The sequence below is a fragment of the Pelodiscus sinensis genome, chromosome 11 (genome assembly GCF_052426305.1).
Source record: "Pelodiscus sinensis isolate ZL-2025 chromosome 11, ASM5242630v1, whole genome shotgun sequence".
Taxonomy (NCBI): Eukaryota; Metazoa; Chordata; order Testudines; family Trionychidae; genus Pelodiscus; species Pelodiscus sinensis.
In genome coordinates, this window is record NC_143062.1 from 47,437,792 (window position 1) to 47,460,426 (window position 22,635).

A 22,635-nucleotide genomic window follows, 5' to 3' on the forward strand; every position below is an offset into this window, starting at 1 on the left:
CAGTGAAATGAGGGGTGATGTAACCCCGCATTTCGATGAAAGCTATGGCAGTCAGGGCTCCTACTGGAATGTGTTAGTAACTTTACTACTGACTAGCTACAAGACCATGAATATATCAATTAGTATTTATACACTTTAGTTGGTCCTTAAAGGGATTATATTTGTTACCTGGCACAACCTTGTAAGGGTTAATTAATTGTTTGTAAAGTATTTTGAGATCCTTGGATAAAGGAGGCTCTATAAATACGAAGTAAGGTTTATTTATTTAGTATCATATTTATTATTTTTAAATAACAGAGTTAATTGGATCTCTCAATGTCTTCTCCGGCTCCCATAGGAGGAGGTTGGTTGTCTGTCTGTTGCATTTAGTGGTACTAATTCCGTGCCATCTATTTGGATGATTGGATATAGCTGATGGGTTCTCGGAAGCCAGCGTCCCATACCATATGTCAGACCCTGGCCATACGTGTAGCAAAAATACAGCTAGAGGCACATCAAAAACTCACCCTCAGTATGGAAGCAAGGTTGGGAGGGTGGAGATTAGCATGGCTTCAGAGAAGGACTTCAAAATTCAAAAGCTGAGGGAGGTTTTCAGAAGCACCTCAGTGACTTGAAAGTTGTTTGAGTAAGTAGGTGGGCATTTATCGTACTGTCGCCATTCTGGAATAATGCCCTGGGTGAAGGAGCCCTCAGAAGCAAACGCCTCATGGTAGGTCGGCCCCCAAGGTATGTTGTTCAAAATGTGCTGTGACACCCCCCTCTATCCTTGTGTGTCTTGTTGCTCCTGTCTGGGGAGTGGGGTGTGGAGTGGCCATAAGCCTTTCAGAGGCTAGAGGAAGGGAGGCAAATTAAAGGGCAACCCACCTTCTTCAGTCCTCTCTTCCCTTCAAAACATAGATTGTCCCCCGCTGGCCATGCCACCCATGTTCCTCACTCACCATGAGACGCAAGTTGGGCAGCCGCCCCTGAAATTCACTGGTGGGATAGAGCATTCCCAGGGAAAGGCCCCTTTCTAGCTCCTTTCCTTTGAAAGCACTTACTAGCCAGGGCACAGCATGGGGGATGAGGGAGAGATGTGGTCTCTCGGGAAAGTCAGATTACTCAGGCCTTCCTTGGCCAAATCCGATTTAAACTCCACAGAGGACCTGGTAGGAAGCCATGGTCACTTCTGTGCTGTCAGAGCCAAGCTCGGCTAGCTAAGCAGGCAGCCACGTCTTGCTCTCAATTACATTTCTACATGATTGCAATGTAGAGATGCCTGGCTGGAGATTGACTTCAAGGTGGCAAACGGTATGAAGCGCTGTGTCCTTCTTAACAAGCATGGATTAAAGAGCTGTCGGGCCTGCTGCTGCCTGACGAGCATCTAGTCGCCACGAGCCCCTAGCTCGGCCCTGATCCTTCACCATTTCCAGCGCTGACGGGGAGCACGCACCCCCCCCTCTCCAGCCAAAGGGAGGTAATTACATTTATGTCAAACCTTCTGGGTGCTCTTCCCAAGCCTTCAGACATCTCCATAGACATCACCCCAGCCGTTGAGTGGCACCTCAGCCAGCAAGCCCTCCCCCAAGCCCCAGTATCAGCCAGACTTCTGATGAGCTGGAGTTGTGCGTGCACTTTGTGCATAAACACACACACACACACACACACACACACTCACACACTGATGAGCTGGTGATGAGCATACGCACAAGGATGAGCTGGAGTTGTGCATGTACCTTTCTCTCTCACTCTCACACACACGATTTCCTAGGAGGCGGCTACGTTGCTCTCCATAATGCTGTACTTTTAAATAATTGTCTTAATTATATACTCTGAGAGCAAAGGGAAAAAAAAACAAGCCTTCCAACAGGTTCTAGCTGCTGATTATTTTCACAAATTGTTACAGAAAAGACCTTGAGGGTGTCAGAGTAGGTGGAGGCTGAAGTACCCAGTAACACCTTAGGTGCCAGGGAGTAGAACTGTTAACCTCTGTTGCAAAGGCAGGTGCTAACACATTTTCCTCGCCAAGAGAAACATGCTAACAGTGTGGACATTAACAGAGAAAACGGTAAAGAACCACTCCTGAGAGTTCGATTAAACATGGGATTCCTGCTATCTCCTCTTTATCTCTCTTTTTTAAAAAGAAAGTGAGTTGTTTTGTTTCCCTCTATAAAATAAACATTGGATGATTTAACTTTAAAGGCATTTTTTTTCCATTTGCACCCTTCATTTTTAGAGGTCGCTTGCTCTCCAAGTGTTCTGTTCTCTCAGCTGAAGAGAATGTTCCAAAGTCAATCAAGGCATTGTACTGCAGTGCGCTTTTTTAATGTTTAGGTTCACCAGTACTACAGCTGCCTCCCAGAAGACAAAGTGCCCTACGTGAACAGTCCTGGGGAGAAATTGCGCATTAAGCAGCTTTTGCACCAACTGCCGCCGCATGACAATGAGGTGAGTGGTTTAAAAATAATTTAAACGTTGCAATATATCATATTAGGCAGCCAGGGGAATGCACCTTTGTGATTTAGCACTGGTGTCATGCTTCGTCGATCCACTGAAAGAATCTCATGCACGTTACTGCAGCTTTCAGTTGGAGTTTTCTTGATTTCATTCTTTAAACAACACTTTCGAGCACGTCGTGCTATGAAAATGGTACGGCCAGGTGCCTTTCACTATCACATACTGCTGCCAGCTCCCTCACGCACAACTCCTATTGAATTCGATAGCCTAACTTTTTAAACCAACCTACAGTATTCGAAGGCAAGTATGCAGTTCTTCATTGTATTTTCTAGGGTGGATTAAAAATCTGTAGATAGGGGAGATCTTTCTCTGCATATTTGTGAATACATTTGTGTAGTAGATTAATTGCTTGAGATCCTCACTTCTTGAATTCCTATGTTGCTCACTTAGCAACTTGTGTTTTGTTTTTTAAAGGTCAAGTTTGAGCTTTAATTTTAATTTTCAGAATTGATCTTCCTAAAATCATGTGTGTACATAATGAGGACATTTTTCTACACTCAAAGGCAGAAACTGTGTTGCAACTGGATTAAGGTTCCAGTTAAATCAGCTAGAGCTAGAATTTAAATGAACTCCAAAAGTCTATCCAGAGTCCTGCTCTCTCATATGTAGGGCTTTCAAATGTCTCTAAATGGGGAGTGATTTTGTATTTGTGCTAAACAGTTAGAGGATGAGTTAAGATCTGTGCTTTTACAGATGTTGAACCTCAGCTCTGAGTTTCCAGTCAAGATCGTTTACAGCAACTTATGGTATATTCAGATAATTATTAAATCCTTTGTTATTGATATGAGACAGCAGAAAAGGGCCCCCCATCTTTTAATTTTTTTCTTATGAGTGTGGACATTGAACTCAAATATCTCATGAAGTTCCGTTGCATAAACAATGATCCTCACATTGCTCCTCGGCGAAAGGCATGTGTGTAACTTGTTTTATCTAGGTCATATTTTAATGTGCTTGTCAGTGCCTGGCAAGATGCCATATAAATACAATGCAGTATTATCAGAATCAAGGAGAATTCTGAAAACCAGCGAGGAGAGAGTCAAATTGTTCAGGGCCTGATCCTGTAGGCCTTGAGTGTACCAGAGAGTAAATAAATACGTCTTTTACTGTTACGCGTTAAGGGCCTGAGCCTGAAAATTTTCTGCGGACAGGGAGGAAGTGAGGCATCCATTTCCAATGGAAACAGTTAATGCAATGACTCTACTCACGTAAGTCAGGAATGTGGGATTGGCCCTGTTACTGCACATGGCAGTAACATTTCTCCCCAAATGCCGATTCTGTCGGGATCTCATTAGCTTCAGATCAAATCTGTAAGCACAAAAATAATATCAGAGCTGTGGAAACCTCTTCTTCTCTGAACCATTGGTGATATGTAATTTTGATAGTTTACATTCTCCCCTTCCCCATCCCTCCTACCCTCACTCTGTGGGGAAAAAAACAGAATCTCTAATAAATCCCTCACTGAAGCTGGGTATGGAGTCTTCTTTCCGTAGCAAATAATTAGCACTGCATCATAAATGTAGGAAGAGTGGGTATCAGAGAACAACTGCTGAGCCATTCCATGGCTGCTCTGATTCCTGCGGCATGACAAGACTGAAGGAAGTAAACGACTAGCCTGCTAATGGATGATAAAGGCCACTCGTGGCCTCAGGCTTTCCAGATTAGGGCCAGACTCTTCACCAGCCTGAGGCAGCATAACTACATTGATTCCAGATTGCCCCCACCTGTTGTGTGACAGGGTGTTGTTCTCACTCTGCTGTCATCAACTGAGCTTTGCAAATCATAGTCACGTGGATCACAACAGGGCTGTTGGCGGTTCTGGGCACAGTAAAGCAAAGCATCCCTGCTTGCCTCGTAGGTCCGCTACTGCAATTCCTTGGATGAGGAAGAGAAGAGGGAGCTCAAACTCTTCAGCAATCAAAGGAAAAGGGAGAACCTTGGGAGAGGCAATGTCCGCCCGTTCCCCGTCACCATGACAGGAGCCATTTGCGAACAGGTAAGTGCCCAGGATGGGACATGCTGCTGGCACCATCTGAGTCACATGGGGCTTTCCTGTTGTGTGAAAACCACAGAAATACATAGTGCGGGTGCTGTCAATGGGAGCAAGCCGTTCTTTTCCTTGCGGCGTGTCCTAGGACAGTGTTTCTCAACCAGTGGTGCAAGTACCCTTTGGGGTACTTGAGAGAAATCTAAGGGGTACGGCAACACAACTGAAATTGGGAGAAAGCTGATTTTTTGTGTTAAGTTTTAAAGCGTTTTATTATTTTTGTACTTTTTACACCCAGAAATTTCCAGGCGTACTTTATAATAAAAGGTTGAGAAACACTGTCCTAGGAAGTCTGATCCCGGGGTCTCCATAGAGGGCATGCATGCAGGTGGCCCTGGCACGCAGGCACTGGGTCTTTCTGCCACTGCATCCAGTATCTCCTTGCAGGAGGCTGACTTGAACCCCTAGGTAACTGTCTAGCTCCCAGATGGGCGTTTTTAGGGAATTCCCAGCTCAGGTAGCAGGCAGTGGTGTCAGTTTCATGCACGACTCAGTCCAGGCAAGCGTCCCAACCCCTCCAGCCTTCCTCAAAGTTGGAAATATTCCTAATTAATCCCCAGCAGGGGCTCCTCACAGGAACCACTCCTGCAACACCAGTCTTGGCCCCAAAATGGGGGAGAGGCAGTTGGGTTGAGCTCACACCGACCGTGTCAAGGAGGGAACAGGCTGGGAGCCCGAGTGGGTAACAAGAGGGAAGCAGTCCAGTGCAGGCAAGAGGGGGAAACTGAGGAAGAAGCCCAGAGGGGTAGATGTGAGGGAGGTTGGTTTGGGGGCGTTTGGAGAGTGGGTTGTGGGAGGGGTGACTGCTGGAGGAGGGCGGAGCCAAGAGTTGGAGGAAGGACAAATGAAGTCCCATGGAAATGCTTGGTGTTCAGTCTTGTTACAGCTAAAATCTTTAGAAGCATTTGGTTGAGCAGTGCAGTGAGAAATGGCCAGCTGGCCAAGACGGCTCCTCCATTTGGCTCTTCCAGAAAGTTCCACACGCTGCGAGAACCCAGCCATGCCAGGAAGGCCCTTCTCCCCCCCTTACAGGCGTAGGGAGAAAACGCACAGAGGGCACCATGCTTGCCATGGGCTCTGACTGGCCAGCCCAGCATAGACAGTGCCACAGAGCTGGGTGTGGTGGGAGATGGCCAGAGTCAAGCCTAGTAGCCGAAGCGTGTTCCAAAAGTCCTTCCTCTTTGTCCTGTGGGGAAACTGCAAATTTGCTACTTTACCATCCCTCAAGACAGCTGTAGAACTTTAGGGACCTTTTGGGCTGCCTTGTATCCAAGGGATGGTGACACCCAAGAGAGATTTCCTTTGCTCGGTGCGAAGGAAATGAGCTGTTAGCAAGCCAGGAGAAAACCAGCTGCTGGTTTATCACGTTGTATATGTCGGCTTCTGAAAGGCCATCCCTGAGACTGCTCCTGGAAGGGGCGTGCCCCTTTGGCTTCCTGTAACACAAGCCCTCTTCCTGTGCATTATTCTTCTCCTCCTCAGTGCGGGGGCCAAATCAACGGCGGCGACATCGCTGTGTTTGCGTCCAGAGCTGGCCACGGTGTTTGCTGGCATCCCCCCTGCTTCATCTGCACGGTCTGTAACGAGCTGCTGGTCGATCTCATCTACTTTTATCAAGAGGGGAAGATTTACTGTGGCAGACACCATGCCGAGTGCCTGAAGCCTCGATGTGCCGCCTGTGACGAGGTAAGAACGGGCTCAGCTGCGTGTTCGGTGCTTGTGTTGTGCTACTGTGTGTTTGGTAATACAGGAGAGTTCCGTTGGCAGTGACTGGCTCTGAGCCATCCCTTATAAAACACCCATCAGCCATCCCAAATTTGCCACGCTGGCCACTGGCAAAACCACTGGCGCACTGAAGTCACGTGGCTTCTACCAGCACTGTTGTGGGATACTGACTTGGGGTTTCCTGTGGCCTTGAGAGGTCATCAGCTCCAGTCCCCTTCCTTCACGGCAGAACCAAGCACCATCGAGATCATCCCTGATAGATGTCTGTCTAATCTGCTCTTAAATCTCTCCAATGATGGAGATTCCACAACCCCCTTGGCAATTTATTCCAGAGCTTAACCAACCTGACTGCTAGGAAGTTTTTATTAATGTCCAACCTAAACCTGTGTTGCTGCAATTTAAGCCCATTGCTTCTTGTCCTAGCATCAGAGGCCAAGGAGAACAATTTTTCTCCCTCCTCCTTGTAACGTCCTTTAGATACTTGAAAACTGCTACCATGTCCCCTCTCAGTCTTCCCTTTTCCAAACTAAAAAAGCCCAATTCTTTCAGTCTTCCCACATAGGTCACGTTTCTAGACCTTTAACCATTTTGTTGCTCTTCTCTAGACCCTCTCAGACTAAATTCAGGAGACTTGAAGAACTTTTCAGTAACTTACCTCTACCGACATGCCAAACTGCCATTTCAGTCCGCTCGTGTGTGGTGGTGCTTCCGCTATCCACAGATCTACCAGAAAGAACCTCACTTTGGCACTGGAGGAAAGCACATTCTGTATCTTACGATATGTTGTTTGACTCTACAGTGTATTGAAATAGAACTTAATAGAGGAGATTAAAGGGATATGGGAAGCCGAACAAATATAACATACAAAAAGCCTTCAAGGAAGATTCCAGTTGTTGCTCAAATGTCAATCTCAGTTTAGAGGCTGGTGAAGGAAATTGTTCTGGCTTTGAAAGTGATGCAAACTGAAGTGTGGAAAACCATATGTACTATAAAAATCCTAAATCCCATCAGTGCAAGTGTACAGCAAAAATCCCAGTGTAGATACACATCAAGTATAAAGAATGTTGACTTATGCATCCAATTAGATTTGTAATGTTACTAGTATAGAGCAAAACTCCCAGCCATTGAAATGACCCTGTTTCTGTCTCTTTTCAGTGGAGGCAATTTTTTTCATGTACTTTTATGTTTGCAAAGTCCTGTTACAAATTCTAGTACAAATACCCAGTTCACGTCCCTCTTTAAAACACTTCTGGCGGGAAGGCATCCAACAAAAATCGAACTAATATTAAATAACTGCAGAACACAGCTTCCTGGTAACCTGCTTTGCAGAATGTACTATGCTGCTCCTGGCCCCCTTTCATGGAAGCAAAGTAGTTCCTTGAACTACTTTGGGAGCTGGTGTTAGAAGTCGAGAAGCCTCGATTCTGTTGGCAGCTCACCTGTTTATTCACTGTGTAACCTCAAAGAACAAAGCTAACTTTTCTGTGGCTCTGTTTCCCCCTCAATAAACTGGAGATCCTGATTTTTTTCTCATTTTTGTAAAACAGTTGGCCATCTGTAGGCAAAAGGCATTATAGGGGTTCTAACCATTGCTGTCTCGATCTTCATCCCAAACAGTTGTTTTTGTTGTGTTTTAGACATTTTTTATATATGGTTATTAAATGATTAATAGATGTTTTAATAAATGATTGATCAGTAATTAATGCAACGTTTCATAGGTCAGTATGTTGCTTATTATATTGATGTCACATCATCTGTTTGATGTGCTCAGAAGCATCTATAACAAATACGACTCTTGTGTGTAACATGTTTATAGCATCTATGAATCATTCATTAACCGTCATACACCATGTACCAATGAACCTTAATAGAAAATGTGACTGTGTTTGCAGTGTCATTAATGCAATGATCCTAATTAGTGCAGTAGGATTCTGGGTAGAGGGTCTGAATTTTTTATTTTCCTGTGAAGTACTGTTCATGACTGCAGTATTGTGGCTATTAACAGGATGGATAAAAGGTGGTGATGTTTTTTTAAATAAAAAAAATCAAGTTTTTTATTTAAATTGGCTTTTTAATTTAAATACAGGTTTTTTTTAAATAAACCTTTTTAAAATTAAATTTGAAATTGACAACTTACATGAATGCCAAAATGTGTTATAATGTATTCAGATTATTTAAATTGAAGGCAAAAACAATATTTAGCAGTAACGTGTCTGCTGCTAAGTGTTAAGAGTCAAACCACTGAACTGGTGGAAGTTACTGGCTAAGCATCTGGAACCTGAGTTTGCTGAAAAGCTACGTGAGCTTTTAAGCAGTAGCCTCTTCTGTGGTTGTAAAGAGACTTTTTTTTTTCCATTCAAGTTTATTCAACTAGTTCAGTTCAATGACTAGTTCTTTCAAAGTAAAGAAACCAATTGGGAGTTGAAAAATCCTGTTTCCAGTCTCCAGATACAGACTTGGTGTGAGAAGATAAGATTTACTAGTTCTAACATCTTGACGGAGAGAGTGTCTAGAAACAATCAGTTCAACTTACTAACTACAGATCATTTTTTTGTGTGTAATACATCAAGTAATTTAAAATTTTTGATCCACTCTTCGGTAAACCCTTTTTTCTTTTTCTTATGTATCCAGCCCACTTATGGTAGCTTTATTCCTTTTTTAAAAAATCGATTTTCATGCATTTTTAATTAAAGTGTGTCTTTCCATCCAAATGGTGCTTAGAACAAATCATATGTAAAAAATGAATCAACCTTTACAAGAGAAGAAATGAGCAATTCCCCTTTCCTAGCACTGAAAAGTAAAAAGTTAAGAATTTGAATACATGTAAGTTCTACCAGTGTTTCCCAAATGGGGAGTCCCAACTCATCAATGTGTCTTAAGAAGATTCCACTGCACATGCTCTGACTTCTCCTGGGCAGCAGGCAAAGGCACAGGGAGCGGGTTCCAGATGCCAACAGCTCAGAGGAAGTGTATGGAGCTAGGGAGCAGCCTGATAGCAGTCATTTTGGCCACAGGGGAACAGAGGTTGGTGAGGGCTGCAGAAAGAGGCAGGGGTAGGAAAGCACATGGCTGGGGGCCGGAGGGGGCCGAGCAGGTGGCTTGGCCTGATAAGAGGGTGGAAGAGGGTTGGGGAGTTCAGAATGGGAAAGGAGCAAGTATGGAGAGATGGGAGAGCAAGAATAATGGTAGGTCCCCAAGAGAAACAAATGGGGGAGGGGGAGTTACCTTAGCAAAAAGGTTGGGGACAACTGCGTTAAGCTATATAGGTTTTTTTTTAAATAAATGTGCACAGCTAGAATGTATCCTCTTCCTTAGCAAGCAGAAGTATCCAAATTAGTGCAAAGATTTGAGGTGCAATTCAATCTGTTTTAGTGGTTACCAATCAGTGCAAATCAACATTCCTTTAAGACAATCACTAAAAAGCAGACATCCAAAATACAGTTAAAAGCGATGTTTTAAATCAAAGGTTCCAGCTGGCTGCTTGAAATCTTAATTAAAATTCAGCCCCCAAGCTAATTGTGAATCCAAAGCAGCTCTTTTGCTTCGACTGCCTTCTTCCCCATAGCCCATCCTGTTTCCAGCCTCCGTTATTAGCATGATTTATATTACGGCAGTGCTGAGAAATCCTGATTGGGGGTCAGGCTACATTATTCTCGGTGTAGTATAAGCAAATAGCAAAGGTGACACTGTCTGCCTTGCAGTGAGCTCCCCAGCCATGTGTTGGACAGTTCACAACACGGGGGTGTTGAAATTGACCAAAGGGGCGGAGGTGAGCACGATGGCCAGTGCATATCAAATCTTTTTCCAAGCCCCTCTCTGTCCATGATCCTGCTCAGCTCATTTTCTTCTCTGGCTTTTCCCAGATCATCTTTGCGGACGAATGCACCGAGGCCGAAGGGAGACATTGGCACATGAAACACTTTTGCTGTTTTGAATGTGAAACGGTGCTGGGAGGGCAGAGGTACATTATGAAGGAAGGCAGGCCGTATTGCTGCAACTGCTTTGAATCTTTGTACGCCGAGTACTGCGACACCTGCGCACAACACATAGGTAAGAGCAAAATTCCCTTCCGGCACTCAATGGGAGAGAATGCAAGTCGGGGGAGAAATGAAGTCTGGCGCCTTTTGATGTGGGTTCATTGGAGATGGTGATATAATGTCTTTTGTGCGGTGGCTTTGATTTCATTGCGTTTGGTGATAGTTTGAGTAGAACACACCTGAGGCAACCTGTTGAAATTACTCTGACTTGAAAGGACATTTCTGGCACTCTTACTTGTGTCAATAAATCATTTGAACGCCACTTGGCAGTGCTGGAGCCTGTATGGGACCCCAGTCAATACTGCAGCATTTCCACTGTGCAAGGAAGATATACAGACAACTACCACCAGCCATGTCCCTGCCTTGTGGATAGTACAGTAAGGAAATAAAGGTTGAACCTCTCTAGTCCCTCAACCTCAGGACCTGACCGGTGCCAGACCAGAGAATTTGACAAACCATGGGAGGTCAATATTGTCTAGCAGCATTACCCACACTTCCTCTGCTTACTGGGCTGTTAGAAGGCATTTCATGGTAAATAAGAGCTAAATAACAGCACAGAACACTGAGAGCCAGGACAGGTGGCTGTATATTAAATTTATGGGACCAGGGGAAACTTGCCCACACCCATGATAAGTGGACATCCAGCTAACTAAACTCATGCTGGACCATGGATATTGCCGGGCCAGAGAGTGCTGGACTAGAATGGTTCAACCTGTAACTGTGGATGCAAACATCATTTTTTCATTTGAGAATCAAGCAAGGTAATGTATTTGTTTAAATTACTGCTTTTACAAGGAGGAGGAGGAGAGGCTATCCTATCCCCTTTTTTCTAGAGAGATTTCTTGAAACAGAAGAAACACTGGAAAGCAATCTCAGAGATATTACAACTATCAAAAGCCAAAGGATTTCACTGATTCATTTACCGTCTATTTTTACATTTTCTTTTAAATACTCTTACACTTGTTGTAGCTGATTTGTACCGTTCCAGCTTTCAAAGGGAGTATATGGGTTAATGAGCTGTTACAAGGGAAAATGTGTGTTCATTAGATGTCATTAACATTTCAATTTGCTTTTTTAATCCACAAATAGATGTGATGTTCTCAGGGGGGGGAAAGAGAAAGGAAAAAAACCAACCCCAACAACTGAAGACTTGATCTAGCTTTCTGGTGTCGATATTTTAGTGCTCTAAAAGTACATTTGTACACTAGGTCCTGGCAAATTTCTTGTCTAAAAACTGGTACATTAAAATTCCTTCAGCTGGTACCAATCAAAATGGCTATCATGAGTTTGGAAGCTAATGTTGTTGCATCCTGGCATCTGCCTGGTTGTTTTGCTGTGCATTCTGAAGGGAAAAAAAAGTCTCTTTACATGGATGGATCCACAGAAAGGCCTTTATTTATCCCATAGGTGGGTGCACAGTTTAATGCACTACTGCTCTGTGGAGGTGGGGGACCCTTCTTCTCACATGAAATGACCAAATAGTCAACAGGGGAGGAATAAAGATTTCAGCAGCACAGTTAAGAATGTGCTTAACTTTGTTCTCCATCATGTCACTCCTTAAAACTGATGTCTGCTTGGATGCCTTCAGAACGCTCGACCTTGGAGAAACAGCTGAGACATTCATCCCACTTGTTTCACTGATAACTTGTGCTGCCCTTCTATTGGTTTCTTGTCTTCAATGGAGATTGTTGAGGGAGGAGATGTATTTTGTTGTATGTTTGTACAGTGGTTAGTACAGCAGGAGAGAGGACGCACCAGGGCTGCATCTAGACTGGCATGATTTTGCGGAAGTACTTTTAACAGAAAAGTTTTTCCGTTAAAAGTATTTCTGCAAAAGCGCGTCTAGATTGGCACGGATGCTTTTGCGCAAAAAGTACTTTTGCGCAAAAGCATCCGTGGCCAGTCTAGATGTGATTTTGCGCAAGAAAGCCCCAATCGCCATTTTAGCCATCGGGGCTTTTTTGCGCAAAACAGTTCTTCCCTGTCTACACTGGCCCTCTTGCACAAGTATTCTTGTGCAAGAGGGCTTTTTCCCGAGCAGGAGCGTGAAAGTATTTGCGCAAGAAGCACTGATTTTGTACATTACAAAGTCAGTGCTTTTGCGCAAATTCAAGCGGCCAGTGTAGACAGCTGGCAAGTTTTTGCGCAAAAGCATTGCTTTTGCGCAAAATCTTGCCAGTCTAGATGCACCCCAGGTGTCTGAATAAAGACCTGATAGAGGGCACTGCAGGTGTTCTACCCACTGCCTTCTCTCCCTTGTGCATTTAAATGCAATATAATCGTCAACGATTTAAATATTGGCATAGTGAGTACGCTTATTAAGTTTGCAGGTGATATCAAGCAGGGAGGGGTTGCGAGTGCTTTGGAGGATAGGGTTAAAATTCAAAATGATCCAGACAAACTGGAGAAATGGCCTGAGGTAAACAGGATGAAGTTTAATAAAGACAAATGCAAAGTGCTCCACTTAGGAAGAAACAATCAGTTTCACACATACAGAATGGGAAGTGACTGTATAGGAAGGAGTACGGCAGAAAGGGATCTAGGGGTCATAATGGACCACAAGCTAAATATGGGTCAACAGTGTGATGCTGTTGCAAAAAAAAGCAAATGTGATTCTTGGATGCATTAACAGGAGTTTTGTGAACAAGACACGAGAAGTCATTCTTCCATTCTACTCTGCGCTGATTAGGCCTCAGCCTGGAGTATGGTGTCCAGTTCTGGGCACCACATTTCAAGAAAGATGAGGAGCAATTGGAGAAGGTCCAGAGAAGAGAAATAAGAATGATTAAAGGTCTAGAGAACATGAGCTATGATGGAAGACTGAAAGAATTGGGCAAGTTTAGTTTGGAAAGGAGAAGACTGAGAGGGGACATTTTCAGGTATCTTAAAAGGGTGTCACAAGGAGGAGAGAGAAAAATTGTTCTCCTTAGCCTCTGAGGATAGGACAAGAAGCAATGGGCTTAAACTGCAGCAAGGGAGGTTTAGGTTGGACATTACGAAAAAGTTCCTAACTGTCAGGGTGGCTAAACACTGGAATAAATTGCCCACGGCAGTTGTAGAATCTCCATCCCTGGAGATATTTAAGAGCAGGTTACGTGGGGTACGTCTAGACTACAGGCTTTTGTCGACAGAGGCTTTGTCGATAGATACTGTCAACAAAGCCTCTGTTGACAAAGAGCATCTATACTACAGCCAGTTCTGTCGACAAAGCAAGCCGCTTTTTCAACAGAGAGTCTAGACGCTCTCTTTTGAAAAAGCACGGTGTGGATGGTATTGCACCTTTTGTTGACAGAACTCTGTCGACAAAAAGCGTTATTCCTCGTAGAATGAGGTTTACCGCCGTTGACAAAACTGCCATGTTCTGTCGACTTACTGTCGATAGAATTCAGCGGTAGTGTAGACGCAGGTATAGTTTTGTTGACAAAAGTGGACTTTTGTTGACAAAACCCTGTAGTCTAGACACACCCATAGACATCTATATGGGATGGTCTAGACAATACTGAGTCCTGCTGTGAGGGACTGGAATATTAGAAGGCCAGACCCAAGAATAAATAAGGGAAGGAGAGGGGAGGAAAGAGAAAAAAGGAGGGGGAAAGCAGAGAGAGAAAAAGAGAGAGATAGTGAGTAGATGGTTCAAATAGTTACAAGGTAATTGTTCTTATCAGCATCTTGACAGCATTTGAACCATTTGCTTGCTGTCTTTCTCTTTTTTTCTCTCTCTCTCCTTTCCCCCTCCTTTTTTCTCTGTTTTTTCCTCTTCTCTTCCCCCTCCCCCTTCCCTTATTTATTCTTGGATCTTGACATCTAATACTCCAGTCAACTTCGCCCACAAAAGTTCATGATACCATCTACACATTTTGTTAGTCTTTAAAGTGCTACCAGTCTATTCGTTGTGTTTTAAGTTTTTCCTAATTTTGAAAAGCTGTCTTTTAGACCTCGTTGAATTTTGAACCCAAGTAGGGGGAGTGGAGGGGGACAGCACATGAGTCTGCAGTGAAGCCTTTAACGCCACTTAGTAAAGAGGATTTCAGGGAATACAGATGATTCAAAGCCATTGTGAGTACAAAAAAGAGCTAAGTTGGCAGGGATAATTCTTGGGTAAATATGGCGGTGATCAATACTCTTTCACTTACAGCTGGTGTAACCTATGACTGGTAAGCCTCGTGAGTCTGCTTGTTCGGAACAGATTCTCATTGTTAGGCCTACAAAGAATTAAATTCCCTCAGTAAGCCAGGCAGAGCTGAGCGAAGGAAACTTTCATCCTCTGTTCAGCTGCTACCTAATGGATTTTGACTGTAAAGCAAGCCTTGATGATAAGTTTTGGTCTTAAAATTGACAGTGAATAGAGCAGACAAGGATGGGTTTATATTTAGCTTTGTCACATAACTGGGAAAGCAACAGAAATGCCGCTTCTGGTTGTTAGGTTTTTTGTATTATTATTAAATATCTAGTGGGTTTGATGCTTTTACTTTGACAGCTTTGTGAAGAGCCTTTGATGTTCCCACTGTTTTAACTATGAAATAGTCATTTAAAATAACAGTTGGGCCACCTTTCCTCACATTAAATAGCCCCTTTATTAGGCCTTGAACCTGTGAAGACTTGTGCTTAACTTTACGTAATTTACTAGTCTCGTTGAAGTTGCCCAAGGATGGGGGCTTTTAGGGTCATCATTTTTAGGGACCTACTCCTCAACATGAGGAAGGGTAGGTTCAGGGTCTTCTGTGTTTTCGTCATCTTTCATGCACTGTTAGAAAATGAGACCACTGACATTTCTAGGATGTAACTTCCAAATGATGACATAGGTCTTACCTTTTCTGTATATTTTCCCCCCAAAGGTATAGACCAGGGCCAGATGACTTACGACGGCCAACATTGGCATGCTACCGAAACCTGTTTTTGTTGTGCTCAGTGCAAGAAATCTCTCCTGGGGCGACCTTTCCTACCAAAACAAGGGCAGATATTCTGTTCGAGGGCATGCAGCGTGGGTGATGACCCGAATGGCTCAGATTCATCGGATTCGGCATTTCAGAGCGCGAGAGCAAAGGAGTCCCGCCGCAGTGCCAAAATTGGCAAGAACAAAGGGAAAGTGGAGGAAAACATGTTAAATCCATGCGGTCAACTGCCAGCGACCTCAAACAGACTTTCTGCTGATGTGGACCCGCTGTCGCTGCAGATGGATTTACTGAGTTTGTCTAGTCAGACTCCTAGCCTAAACAGAGAGCACATATGGAGAAGCAGAGATGAACTCTACCACTATGGAAATCAAATGGAACAAAGTCAATCCCAAAGCCCATTGCAGCTTCTCAGCCAGTGTAATATAAGGACTTCCTACAACCCAGGACAGGTTCCAGGCCCTCAGCCAGATTTATGGGGGAAACATTTCAGCAATCCAAAGAGAAATTCCTCTCTGGCAATGAAGGGGCATAGTGGAAGTTTCATCCAGGATTGCAGAGAAGAGTATTATTCAGGAAGGCTTAGGTCCCAAGAAAGCTACAGCGATATGTCTAACCAGAGTTTTAATGAGCCCAGAGGAAGCATCCAAGTTCCAGAATATGAAGAAGAAGAAGAAGAAGGTGAGATGTCTACCCAACAGTGTCGAACAAGACATCCTATCAACGCACTTAAATTCACCGAGGATCTAACACCTACTGAGCGAACTCCGCGGGGTTCAATGGAGTCCCTCGCCCTTTCCAATGCCACAGGTAAGACACAACCAGCTAGTGCTCTGCTGTTAAACCTCCAACCAGCCAGAAAGTATGTGAATCCCCCTATTTAAAACACAAATGATGGCTTGCTGGGTGGGAGCGGAGTTGCAGAGCACTGCGGCATCATAGGGAATGTGTGATGGAAAAGTTGGGATGCCTTGACGCTCTCGTTGATTTTGCAATGTGAAAATCGGCTGCAGAGGGCATCCCCAAGGCTACTTTGTTTTCAGTTTGGACTGTCCATTGTGCTAGGTTCACGTGCATGTAAAATGCCTAAATACCTGGATGAAAGATGCCACAAACGTGCAGCTGCATCCAGAATTCACTCTTCTATCTACCTCTGTGAACCTCCTTTTCACTCAGCCCCTCTTCTGGTGTAGCTTTACAGAAGTGTAGATACTGAGCAGAGATCAGAGTGAGAACAGTGTGTGTGACAGCCAGTAGTACAACATCCCTAGCACCTAAGTACCGTACAGTCTGTAAGACAAAGGTGCATGTAAGTAATGCCGTATCTGCCTTAACTGTGGAAATCCCAGAATTTGCAGGTTTAATAAGTGTTTCAAGTCCTTGAATTCATCCCACTTTGATTTCTCTTATTTGTTTACTAGATGTAATTATTTCTACGGGAGTGCTTTTAGTGTATTTTAAAACAAACCCACCACGGCTCTTTAATACTTCCTTAAAAGGCAGGCAAATCATTAATGCCAGCTGCTGGAGAAGAGATGGAGTTTAGCCTCAAGAGCCCAAAGACCATTCATTAAGCAGAAGCTGGGGGCAAAAACTATTTGAAATGTAACCCAGGACAGTACCACAATATAACCCCTTTTGCGTATTGTTAGGTTTGGGATTTTTAAGTCGAGCATTATGGTGCTGAGTGTTTTACTAGCCTTTCCTTTTTATACACCCCGTTCTTTTAATAACTAGCCCCCAAAACTGAGCTGATGCTAGCCTCCCAATCCTCTGTATATTCAGTATTCGCTGTATTCGAGTGAAATATGTTGCCCACATTTGCTTTTCATTCCGTGGCTGCAGCAAAGCATGTGTGTGGAATAAGCCTGTTGGGGCTGAGGAGATGTAACACAGGAGTCTGCAAACAGGCTTTATGTTTGATTCAGACTGTGGTGCAAAGGAGTTTTTCTTTAGTCGACAGTAGTTTACCTTCTCAGATGCCACACTAATCTGGCACAGCTAACAACCTTTGCTCGGGAGCCCCTCCAGCCAGAATCCTCCTTGGAAAGAAAAGACCAAGTATGGCTTGTTAGCCACAGATGTTTACTCTGCTTTTTCTTTCTTCTCCCGCCCCTCAACTCCACCCCTCCGGCTTTTTTCCTTTCAGCCAAGCTTTGATTGGAGTCAGGCATGTACAGTACCTTCTCCTCCTCTCCTCTCCTTCTCCAGAAAATCTGATCTCTCTCTCATGCTTGCATCTCAGAACTAGCTGCCTAGAAATATTTCAGGGCCTTGTTGTGTGTGCTGCTATTGTCGTTATTTACAGGGTGTTCGCACAGGGCCAAGCGTACTGCCAACAGATGAGGGGCCATAGCCAGATCTTGAGAGTTAATGGAGCATACCAGTCCTGCTCAGGAAATGCAGTGTGGGGCGAGTGTATAGGGGTGTCTGAAGCCCCTTTCTAGCATCTGGCTTTGAGAGCACAGAGGGGTTAGTGGAGACTGAGGGTATGTATACACAACAACATTATTTCGAAATAACTAGTGTTATTTTGAAATAACTTAGTCTGCATCTACACAGCAGGCAGTTATTTTGAAATAATGTCGAAATACTGTCAAGCTGGACGACTTCTTACGCCGACTCTTGTAACCCTCATTGTACGAGGAGAAAGGGAAGTCAGAGGAAGAGTGCTTTATTCTGAAATAGGGTTGCCAGGTGTCCAGTTTTTGCCCAGACTCTCTGTTATTCGGGTCCCCCGTCCAGTAAAACCCCCCAGAAAATATGTGTTTCCCTCAGATGGAAGCCGGCATCTGGTGCGGGCAGGGGAGTAAGGAGCGTGGGGCCATTTAAAGGCTCAGCTTTTTTTTTTCTTTTTTTGCTTAATAACTTTGGTCCCTCCCTCCCTTCCCTTTTCTAGCAACCCTATTCTGAAATAAGCGCTGTGTAGATGCTCACAATTTCGAAATAAGCTATCTCTACATAAGGTACACAATTGACAGCTCAATTTGTGGAGCTTATTTTGAGTTAAACCCAGCTGTGTAGAAGCACCCTGAGTGAATTTTAGAAGCATTGTGAATTTCTGCAGCCTGAACCGACAGGACTCTTTTCTTACTGCTGAGCCTTCAAGACAGGTTTATGGGGTTTCGTGGGTTTGTCTAGGAAACATGCCAGTGCCATACCTGGAGTTGAAATAAACTGATTTCAGCCAGATCCTCACTCCATCTCTATATATTGTTTAAAATAGGACACACGAGGAAGGTCTTTCTATCCCATGTACAGATCAAAAAGGCAATTTCAAACTGGGGACAGAGAGAGCAAAAGAAATTCCTTTCAGAAACCCTGTAAGCAGGAGTGTAGGTGAAAGTAATTTCAAAGATCCTCACACCCTTAACACTCCCAATATGGAAACTGTTGTTAGCAATAGCGACACAGAGGCCCGTTGTTGGATTTGCCGCATACAAGTAACGTACAGCTGTTTAAAGAATTTAGTTTGTATTTGGTGCTTAAGTGTAACAAGTTCTCAGAGATCAACAGATGAGCTCTAAAAAGGGTTTTATTTATTATGAGATAAATGTCTCTATTTAATTTCAGAACATTCCTTTTTTAAAGCATTACAAGAGGGTTTCAGTGGCATTAAGTTCCGAGTTGTGCCTTTGAAATTCTCTCTTGAAAATCAAACTGTCTTTCTAAACGCTTTCTTTGTTCATGAATCTGTTCCTTTCTACTTAGTTCTCTTTGCTGCAGAATTAGCTCCGAATGCGGAGGCCCACGTTGACAGCATTAATCAAGTTTTTATAAAAACTAGGTGGTGATCACAGCTTTCCACGGTCATTTATATTGCGATAGTGACGGGAGACCCCGGCAGAGTCTCCATAGGGCTGGGCACGGAACAGAGTAAGAAGCAATCCCTGCTCCACATTGCTCACCATCTGAAAAGACAAGGCTGACTTGCCCTCTGCCTGGAAGGAAGAGAGCAAGGGGATTATTATCCCCAGGTAATAAATAGCAAACTCAGGCACAGAGAGTTTAAGTGACTTGCCCGAGGTCATGTAGGAGATTGACAGCAGAGCTGGGAGTTGATGCCAGTTAGGCTATGTTCTGCGTAGTAGTGGAGGAGAAAACCAAGCACTTCACGTGCTACCTTGTTTAGCTGCCCTCTCCACTCTGAGGCCATGTTCCTTCTGCCCACACTGACCGCTGCTGTTGCTCAGCCTGTGATACAACATGCAGCTCATACATGGGCTTCTTACCTTTGCACAACGGCCCAGCCTGGCTTTTGGAAAGCACTCAAGACAGCCTGCCTGCAGTAGGGTAGCAGGTTTGAAACAAACAAAAGGAAGTATTTCTTTATGCAGTGCACAACCTGTGGAACACCTTGCCAGAGGACGTTAGAAAGACCAGGACTTTAACAAGGTTAAAAAAAGAGCTAGATAATTTCATGGAGGTTAGGTCCATCAATACTAACTAGCAAGAATGGGCAGGAATGGTGTCCCTAGTTTCTGTTTGTCAGAGGCTGGAAATGGGTGACAGGAGAGGGATTACTTGATGATTATCTGTTCTGTTCACTCCCTCTGGGGCACCTGGCATTGGCCACTGTGGGAAGACAGGATACTGGATTAGATGGTCCTTTGGTCTAACCCAGTATGGCTGTTCTTATGTTATAAAGCAAACACCATAGTAAATATGTCATAAATCAGAAACAGTCGACAGTGCCTGTTGCTCCATAGCTCTCCTTGACGTGTCACTACATGGTAGCTCTCCTCAATTAAGTGACATAAGCACGCAGGTTTCTAGCCATGCAATTTATGACTCCCACCAAGAAAGCTTGAGAGCATTTTCTGCAAAATACTGGAAATATCCTTTGAAATTCTGTCTCCACATTATTGTTCCACTTTATAAAATACTGTGTAGAGTGATTAACTCTGAATCTGTCCAATATTTTTATGACATCACTGAAAACATTTATTTTATGTAGAGCTCAAAGGCAAACAGACTCTGACCTGCACGGCACAAGTTAAAATCTGACTGACTCCATCCTGGCAGGAATTTCCGCTGTGATGTTTCTGTTATAGCACAACTAGTAATTAGTCAGAGGTGCCAGTGAAAGCAGATAACAAACCAGGTGTGTGGATAGAGTCCGTTTTCTATGGGCAAAAACCTACTTGTGTCTTCCACCTGTGGAAAGTTAGTGTTACGGTTATATCTGTATTGCAGTCCATCATACCTAGTCTCTGTTGAGCACGATGCTGTACAAACTCACAGGAAGAAAATTGCAAAGAGTTACTGTCTAATTAAAAATGACAGATAAAACTAGAAAAATGAAGTAATATTGTGCCCATTATACAGATAGAAAATGCAGGCAGAGAGATTCAGCAAACCACCGGAGTGGTCCAATTTAAGCCAAGTGGTACTCACAAACTCTGAGGTACACACATGCTTAGGTGCTTTGCCAGATCAAGGTCTCAGTGATTCATCTGAGGTCACTATGGAATCTTGTGATATTGGTGGGAACTTAACAAAGGTCTCCTGGGCATCAAGAGGATCTTTCTTTCTTTGTGATCCTACCTAGTAAATATTTGTGCTGAATGAACAGATACAAAAGTCACAGCTGGTGCACACTTAAGCCAGACTTTTCACCCATGTAAAAAAAAATGGGGAGGGGCACAGAGAATAAGACAGAGAATATCTTACTGCTTCTGTATAAATCCATGGTTGCCCACATCTTGAATACTGAGTGTAGATGTGGTCACCTCATCTCAGAAAAGATATCTTAGCATTGGAAAAAGTTCAGAAAAGGGCAACAAAATAATTAGAGGTTTGGAACAGCTGCCATATGACAAAAGATTAAAAAGACTGGGACTTTCAGCTTAGAAAAGAGGAGAGTAAGAGGGGATATGATAGAGGTTTGTATATTCATGACTGGTGTGGAGAAAGTGAATAAGGTAAAAGTTACTTACTTGTTCACATAACATAAAAACTAGGGGTCACCAAATGAAAATAATAGGTGGCAGATTTAAAACAAACAAAAGGAAGTATTTATTTACACAATGAATAGTCAGCCTGTGGAACTCCTTGCCAAAGGATGTTGAGAAGGCCAGGACTTTAACAGGGAAAAGAGCTAGATAAATTCATGGAGGTTAGATCCATCAATGGCTATTAGCCAGGATAGGTAGGAATGGTGTCCCTAGCCTCTGTTTGTCAGGAGCTGGGAATGGGTGACATGAGTGGGATCACTTGAGGATTCTCTGTTCTGTTCACTCCCTCTGGCCACTGTTGGAGGACAGGATACTAGGCTAGGTGGACCTTTGGTCTGACCCAGTATGGATGTTCTTATGACATGCAATACTGTGGGAGTTATTTCTCAACTCATTCTAGTTAAGCTCTTTAGAGCCAGTGCCTAATGAATTAGCTAAGACCTGAAACACCGTTACACTAAAATTAAGGAAAACCCACTGAGTACTGTTAAGGTTCCTAGTTATGCTCTGTTGTCATACCGCATATGCTAATATACTGAGATCAGTTAGAGCACTGAATGTGTAGTGTTAGCCATAACCCTGCACTTCCTTTCTGCTTGTGGATTGATAGTCATTCCCTAGTGGTCTGTTCTCCTCTAACTGGGCATGTCTGATCTCCATTAACATTTATGGGACATAACTAAACACATCCCAGCGAAGGAAAATTGTCTCCTGACTGCAGTTCTTCCCCTTCATTTTCCTTTCATTATTTTTTATTAGGATTTGTTTAAATGCTTCCCTGTCTGTTCCCCAATATCAATCATAATCTGACGCAATTTGAATTGTCATGGTGCCTTCCCTGAGACAGGACTAATCTGGCTAAATGCACGAGAAACACTCAGGAGCAGAGGGCACAGGAGAACACATGAGTTTTCCAGTGCAGGATGGAGCCAGGCTGGTCTCAGCGGAACCCTAGGAGAAAGGCAGAGAGTACCCTCCCACTTAGATCAGATGAGCAACTTGACAGAGAGTCAGTCCCAACAGAAAACCTTATCGGCAGGTCCAACATTTGGCCTCCAAACGAGTGTGCTGCAGCATTCTTGAATTCCCAGCTGTGCCATCTTTCTAGCCTCTCTGCTGGCTTCACTCTTATGAACTGACTGGGTGTTGAAATATAACAACATTCATGCTTTGGAGTTCTTCAGAGAGCAAGAAACTCTTCGTTATTGGAAGTCTCAGGGGGTAGCTGTGTTAGTCTGTAACTTGAAAAACAACGAGTGGTCCTGTGGCACTTTAGAGACTAACAAATATATAAGTATATAGTACCATTACGCTTTCGTGTTCAAAACCCACTTCTTCAGATGAGATGATTTTGAGTGGAGGAAAAAAGGGGGACCCTCAGAACAAGAAGGGAGAGGGAGAAAACAAAACCAATATCTGTCAATTGTAGTCCTAGTGTTAATGTGGCTAACTGAGTGGGCTGGAAGTGCCCCATAACTTAGCTT

At 43.7% G+C, this 22,635-nt stretch overlaps 1 protein-coding gene across 6 annotated transcripts in view; it reads left to right on the forward strand.

The window, feature by feature from the left end:
* PRICKLE2 (prickle planar cell polarity protein 2) overlaps window positions 1-22,635 on the forward strand; it is a 221,574-nt gene that overhangs the window by 180,721 nt on the left and 18,218 nt on the right. For 5 of the 6 annotated variants that reach the window (XM_075938504.2, XM_075938506.2, XM_006135077.5 and 2 more), the window contains 5 exons: window positions 2,314-2,427; window positions 4,352-4,489; window positions 6,023-6,226; window positions 10,129-10,315; window positions 15,138-16,004. In XM_075938504.2, coding sequence (XP_075794619.1) covers window positions 2,314-2,427; window positions 4,352-4,489; window positions 6,023-6,226; window positions 10,129-10,315; window positions 15,138-16,004 — 1,510 coding nt within the window. Of the gene's footprint in view, window positions 1-1,783; window positions 2,048-2,313; window positions 2,428-4,351; window positions 4,490-6,022; window positions 6,227-10,128; window positions 10,316-15,137; window positions 16,005-22,635 lie in introns of those variants that run through there. The other variant, XM_075938508.2, reaches the window with a different exon arrangement.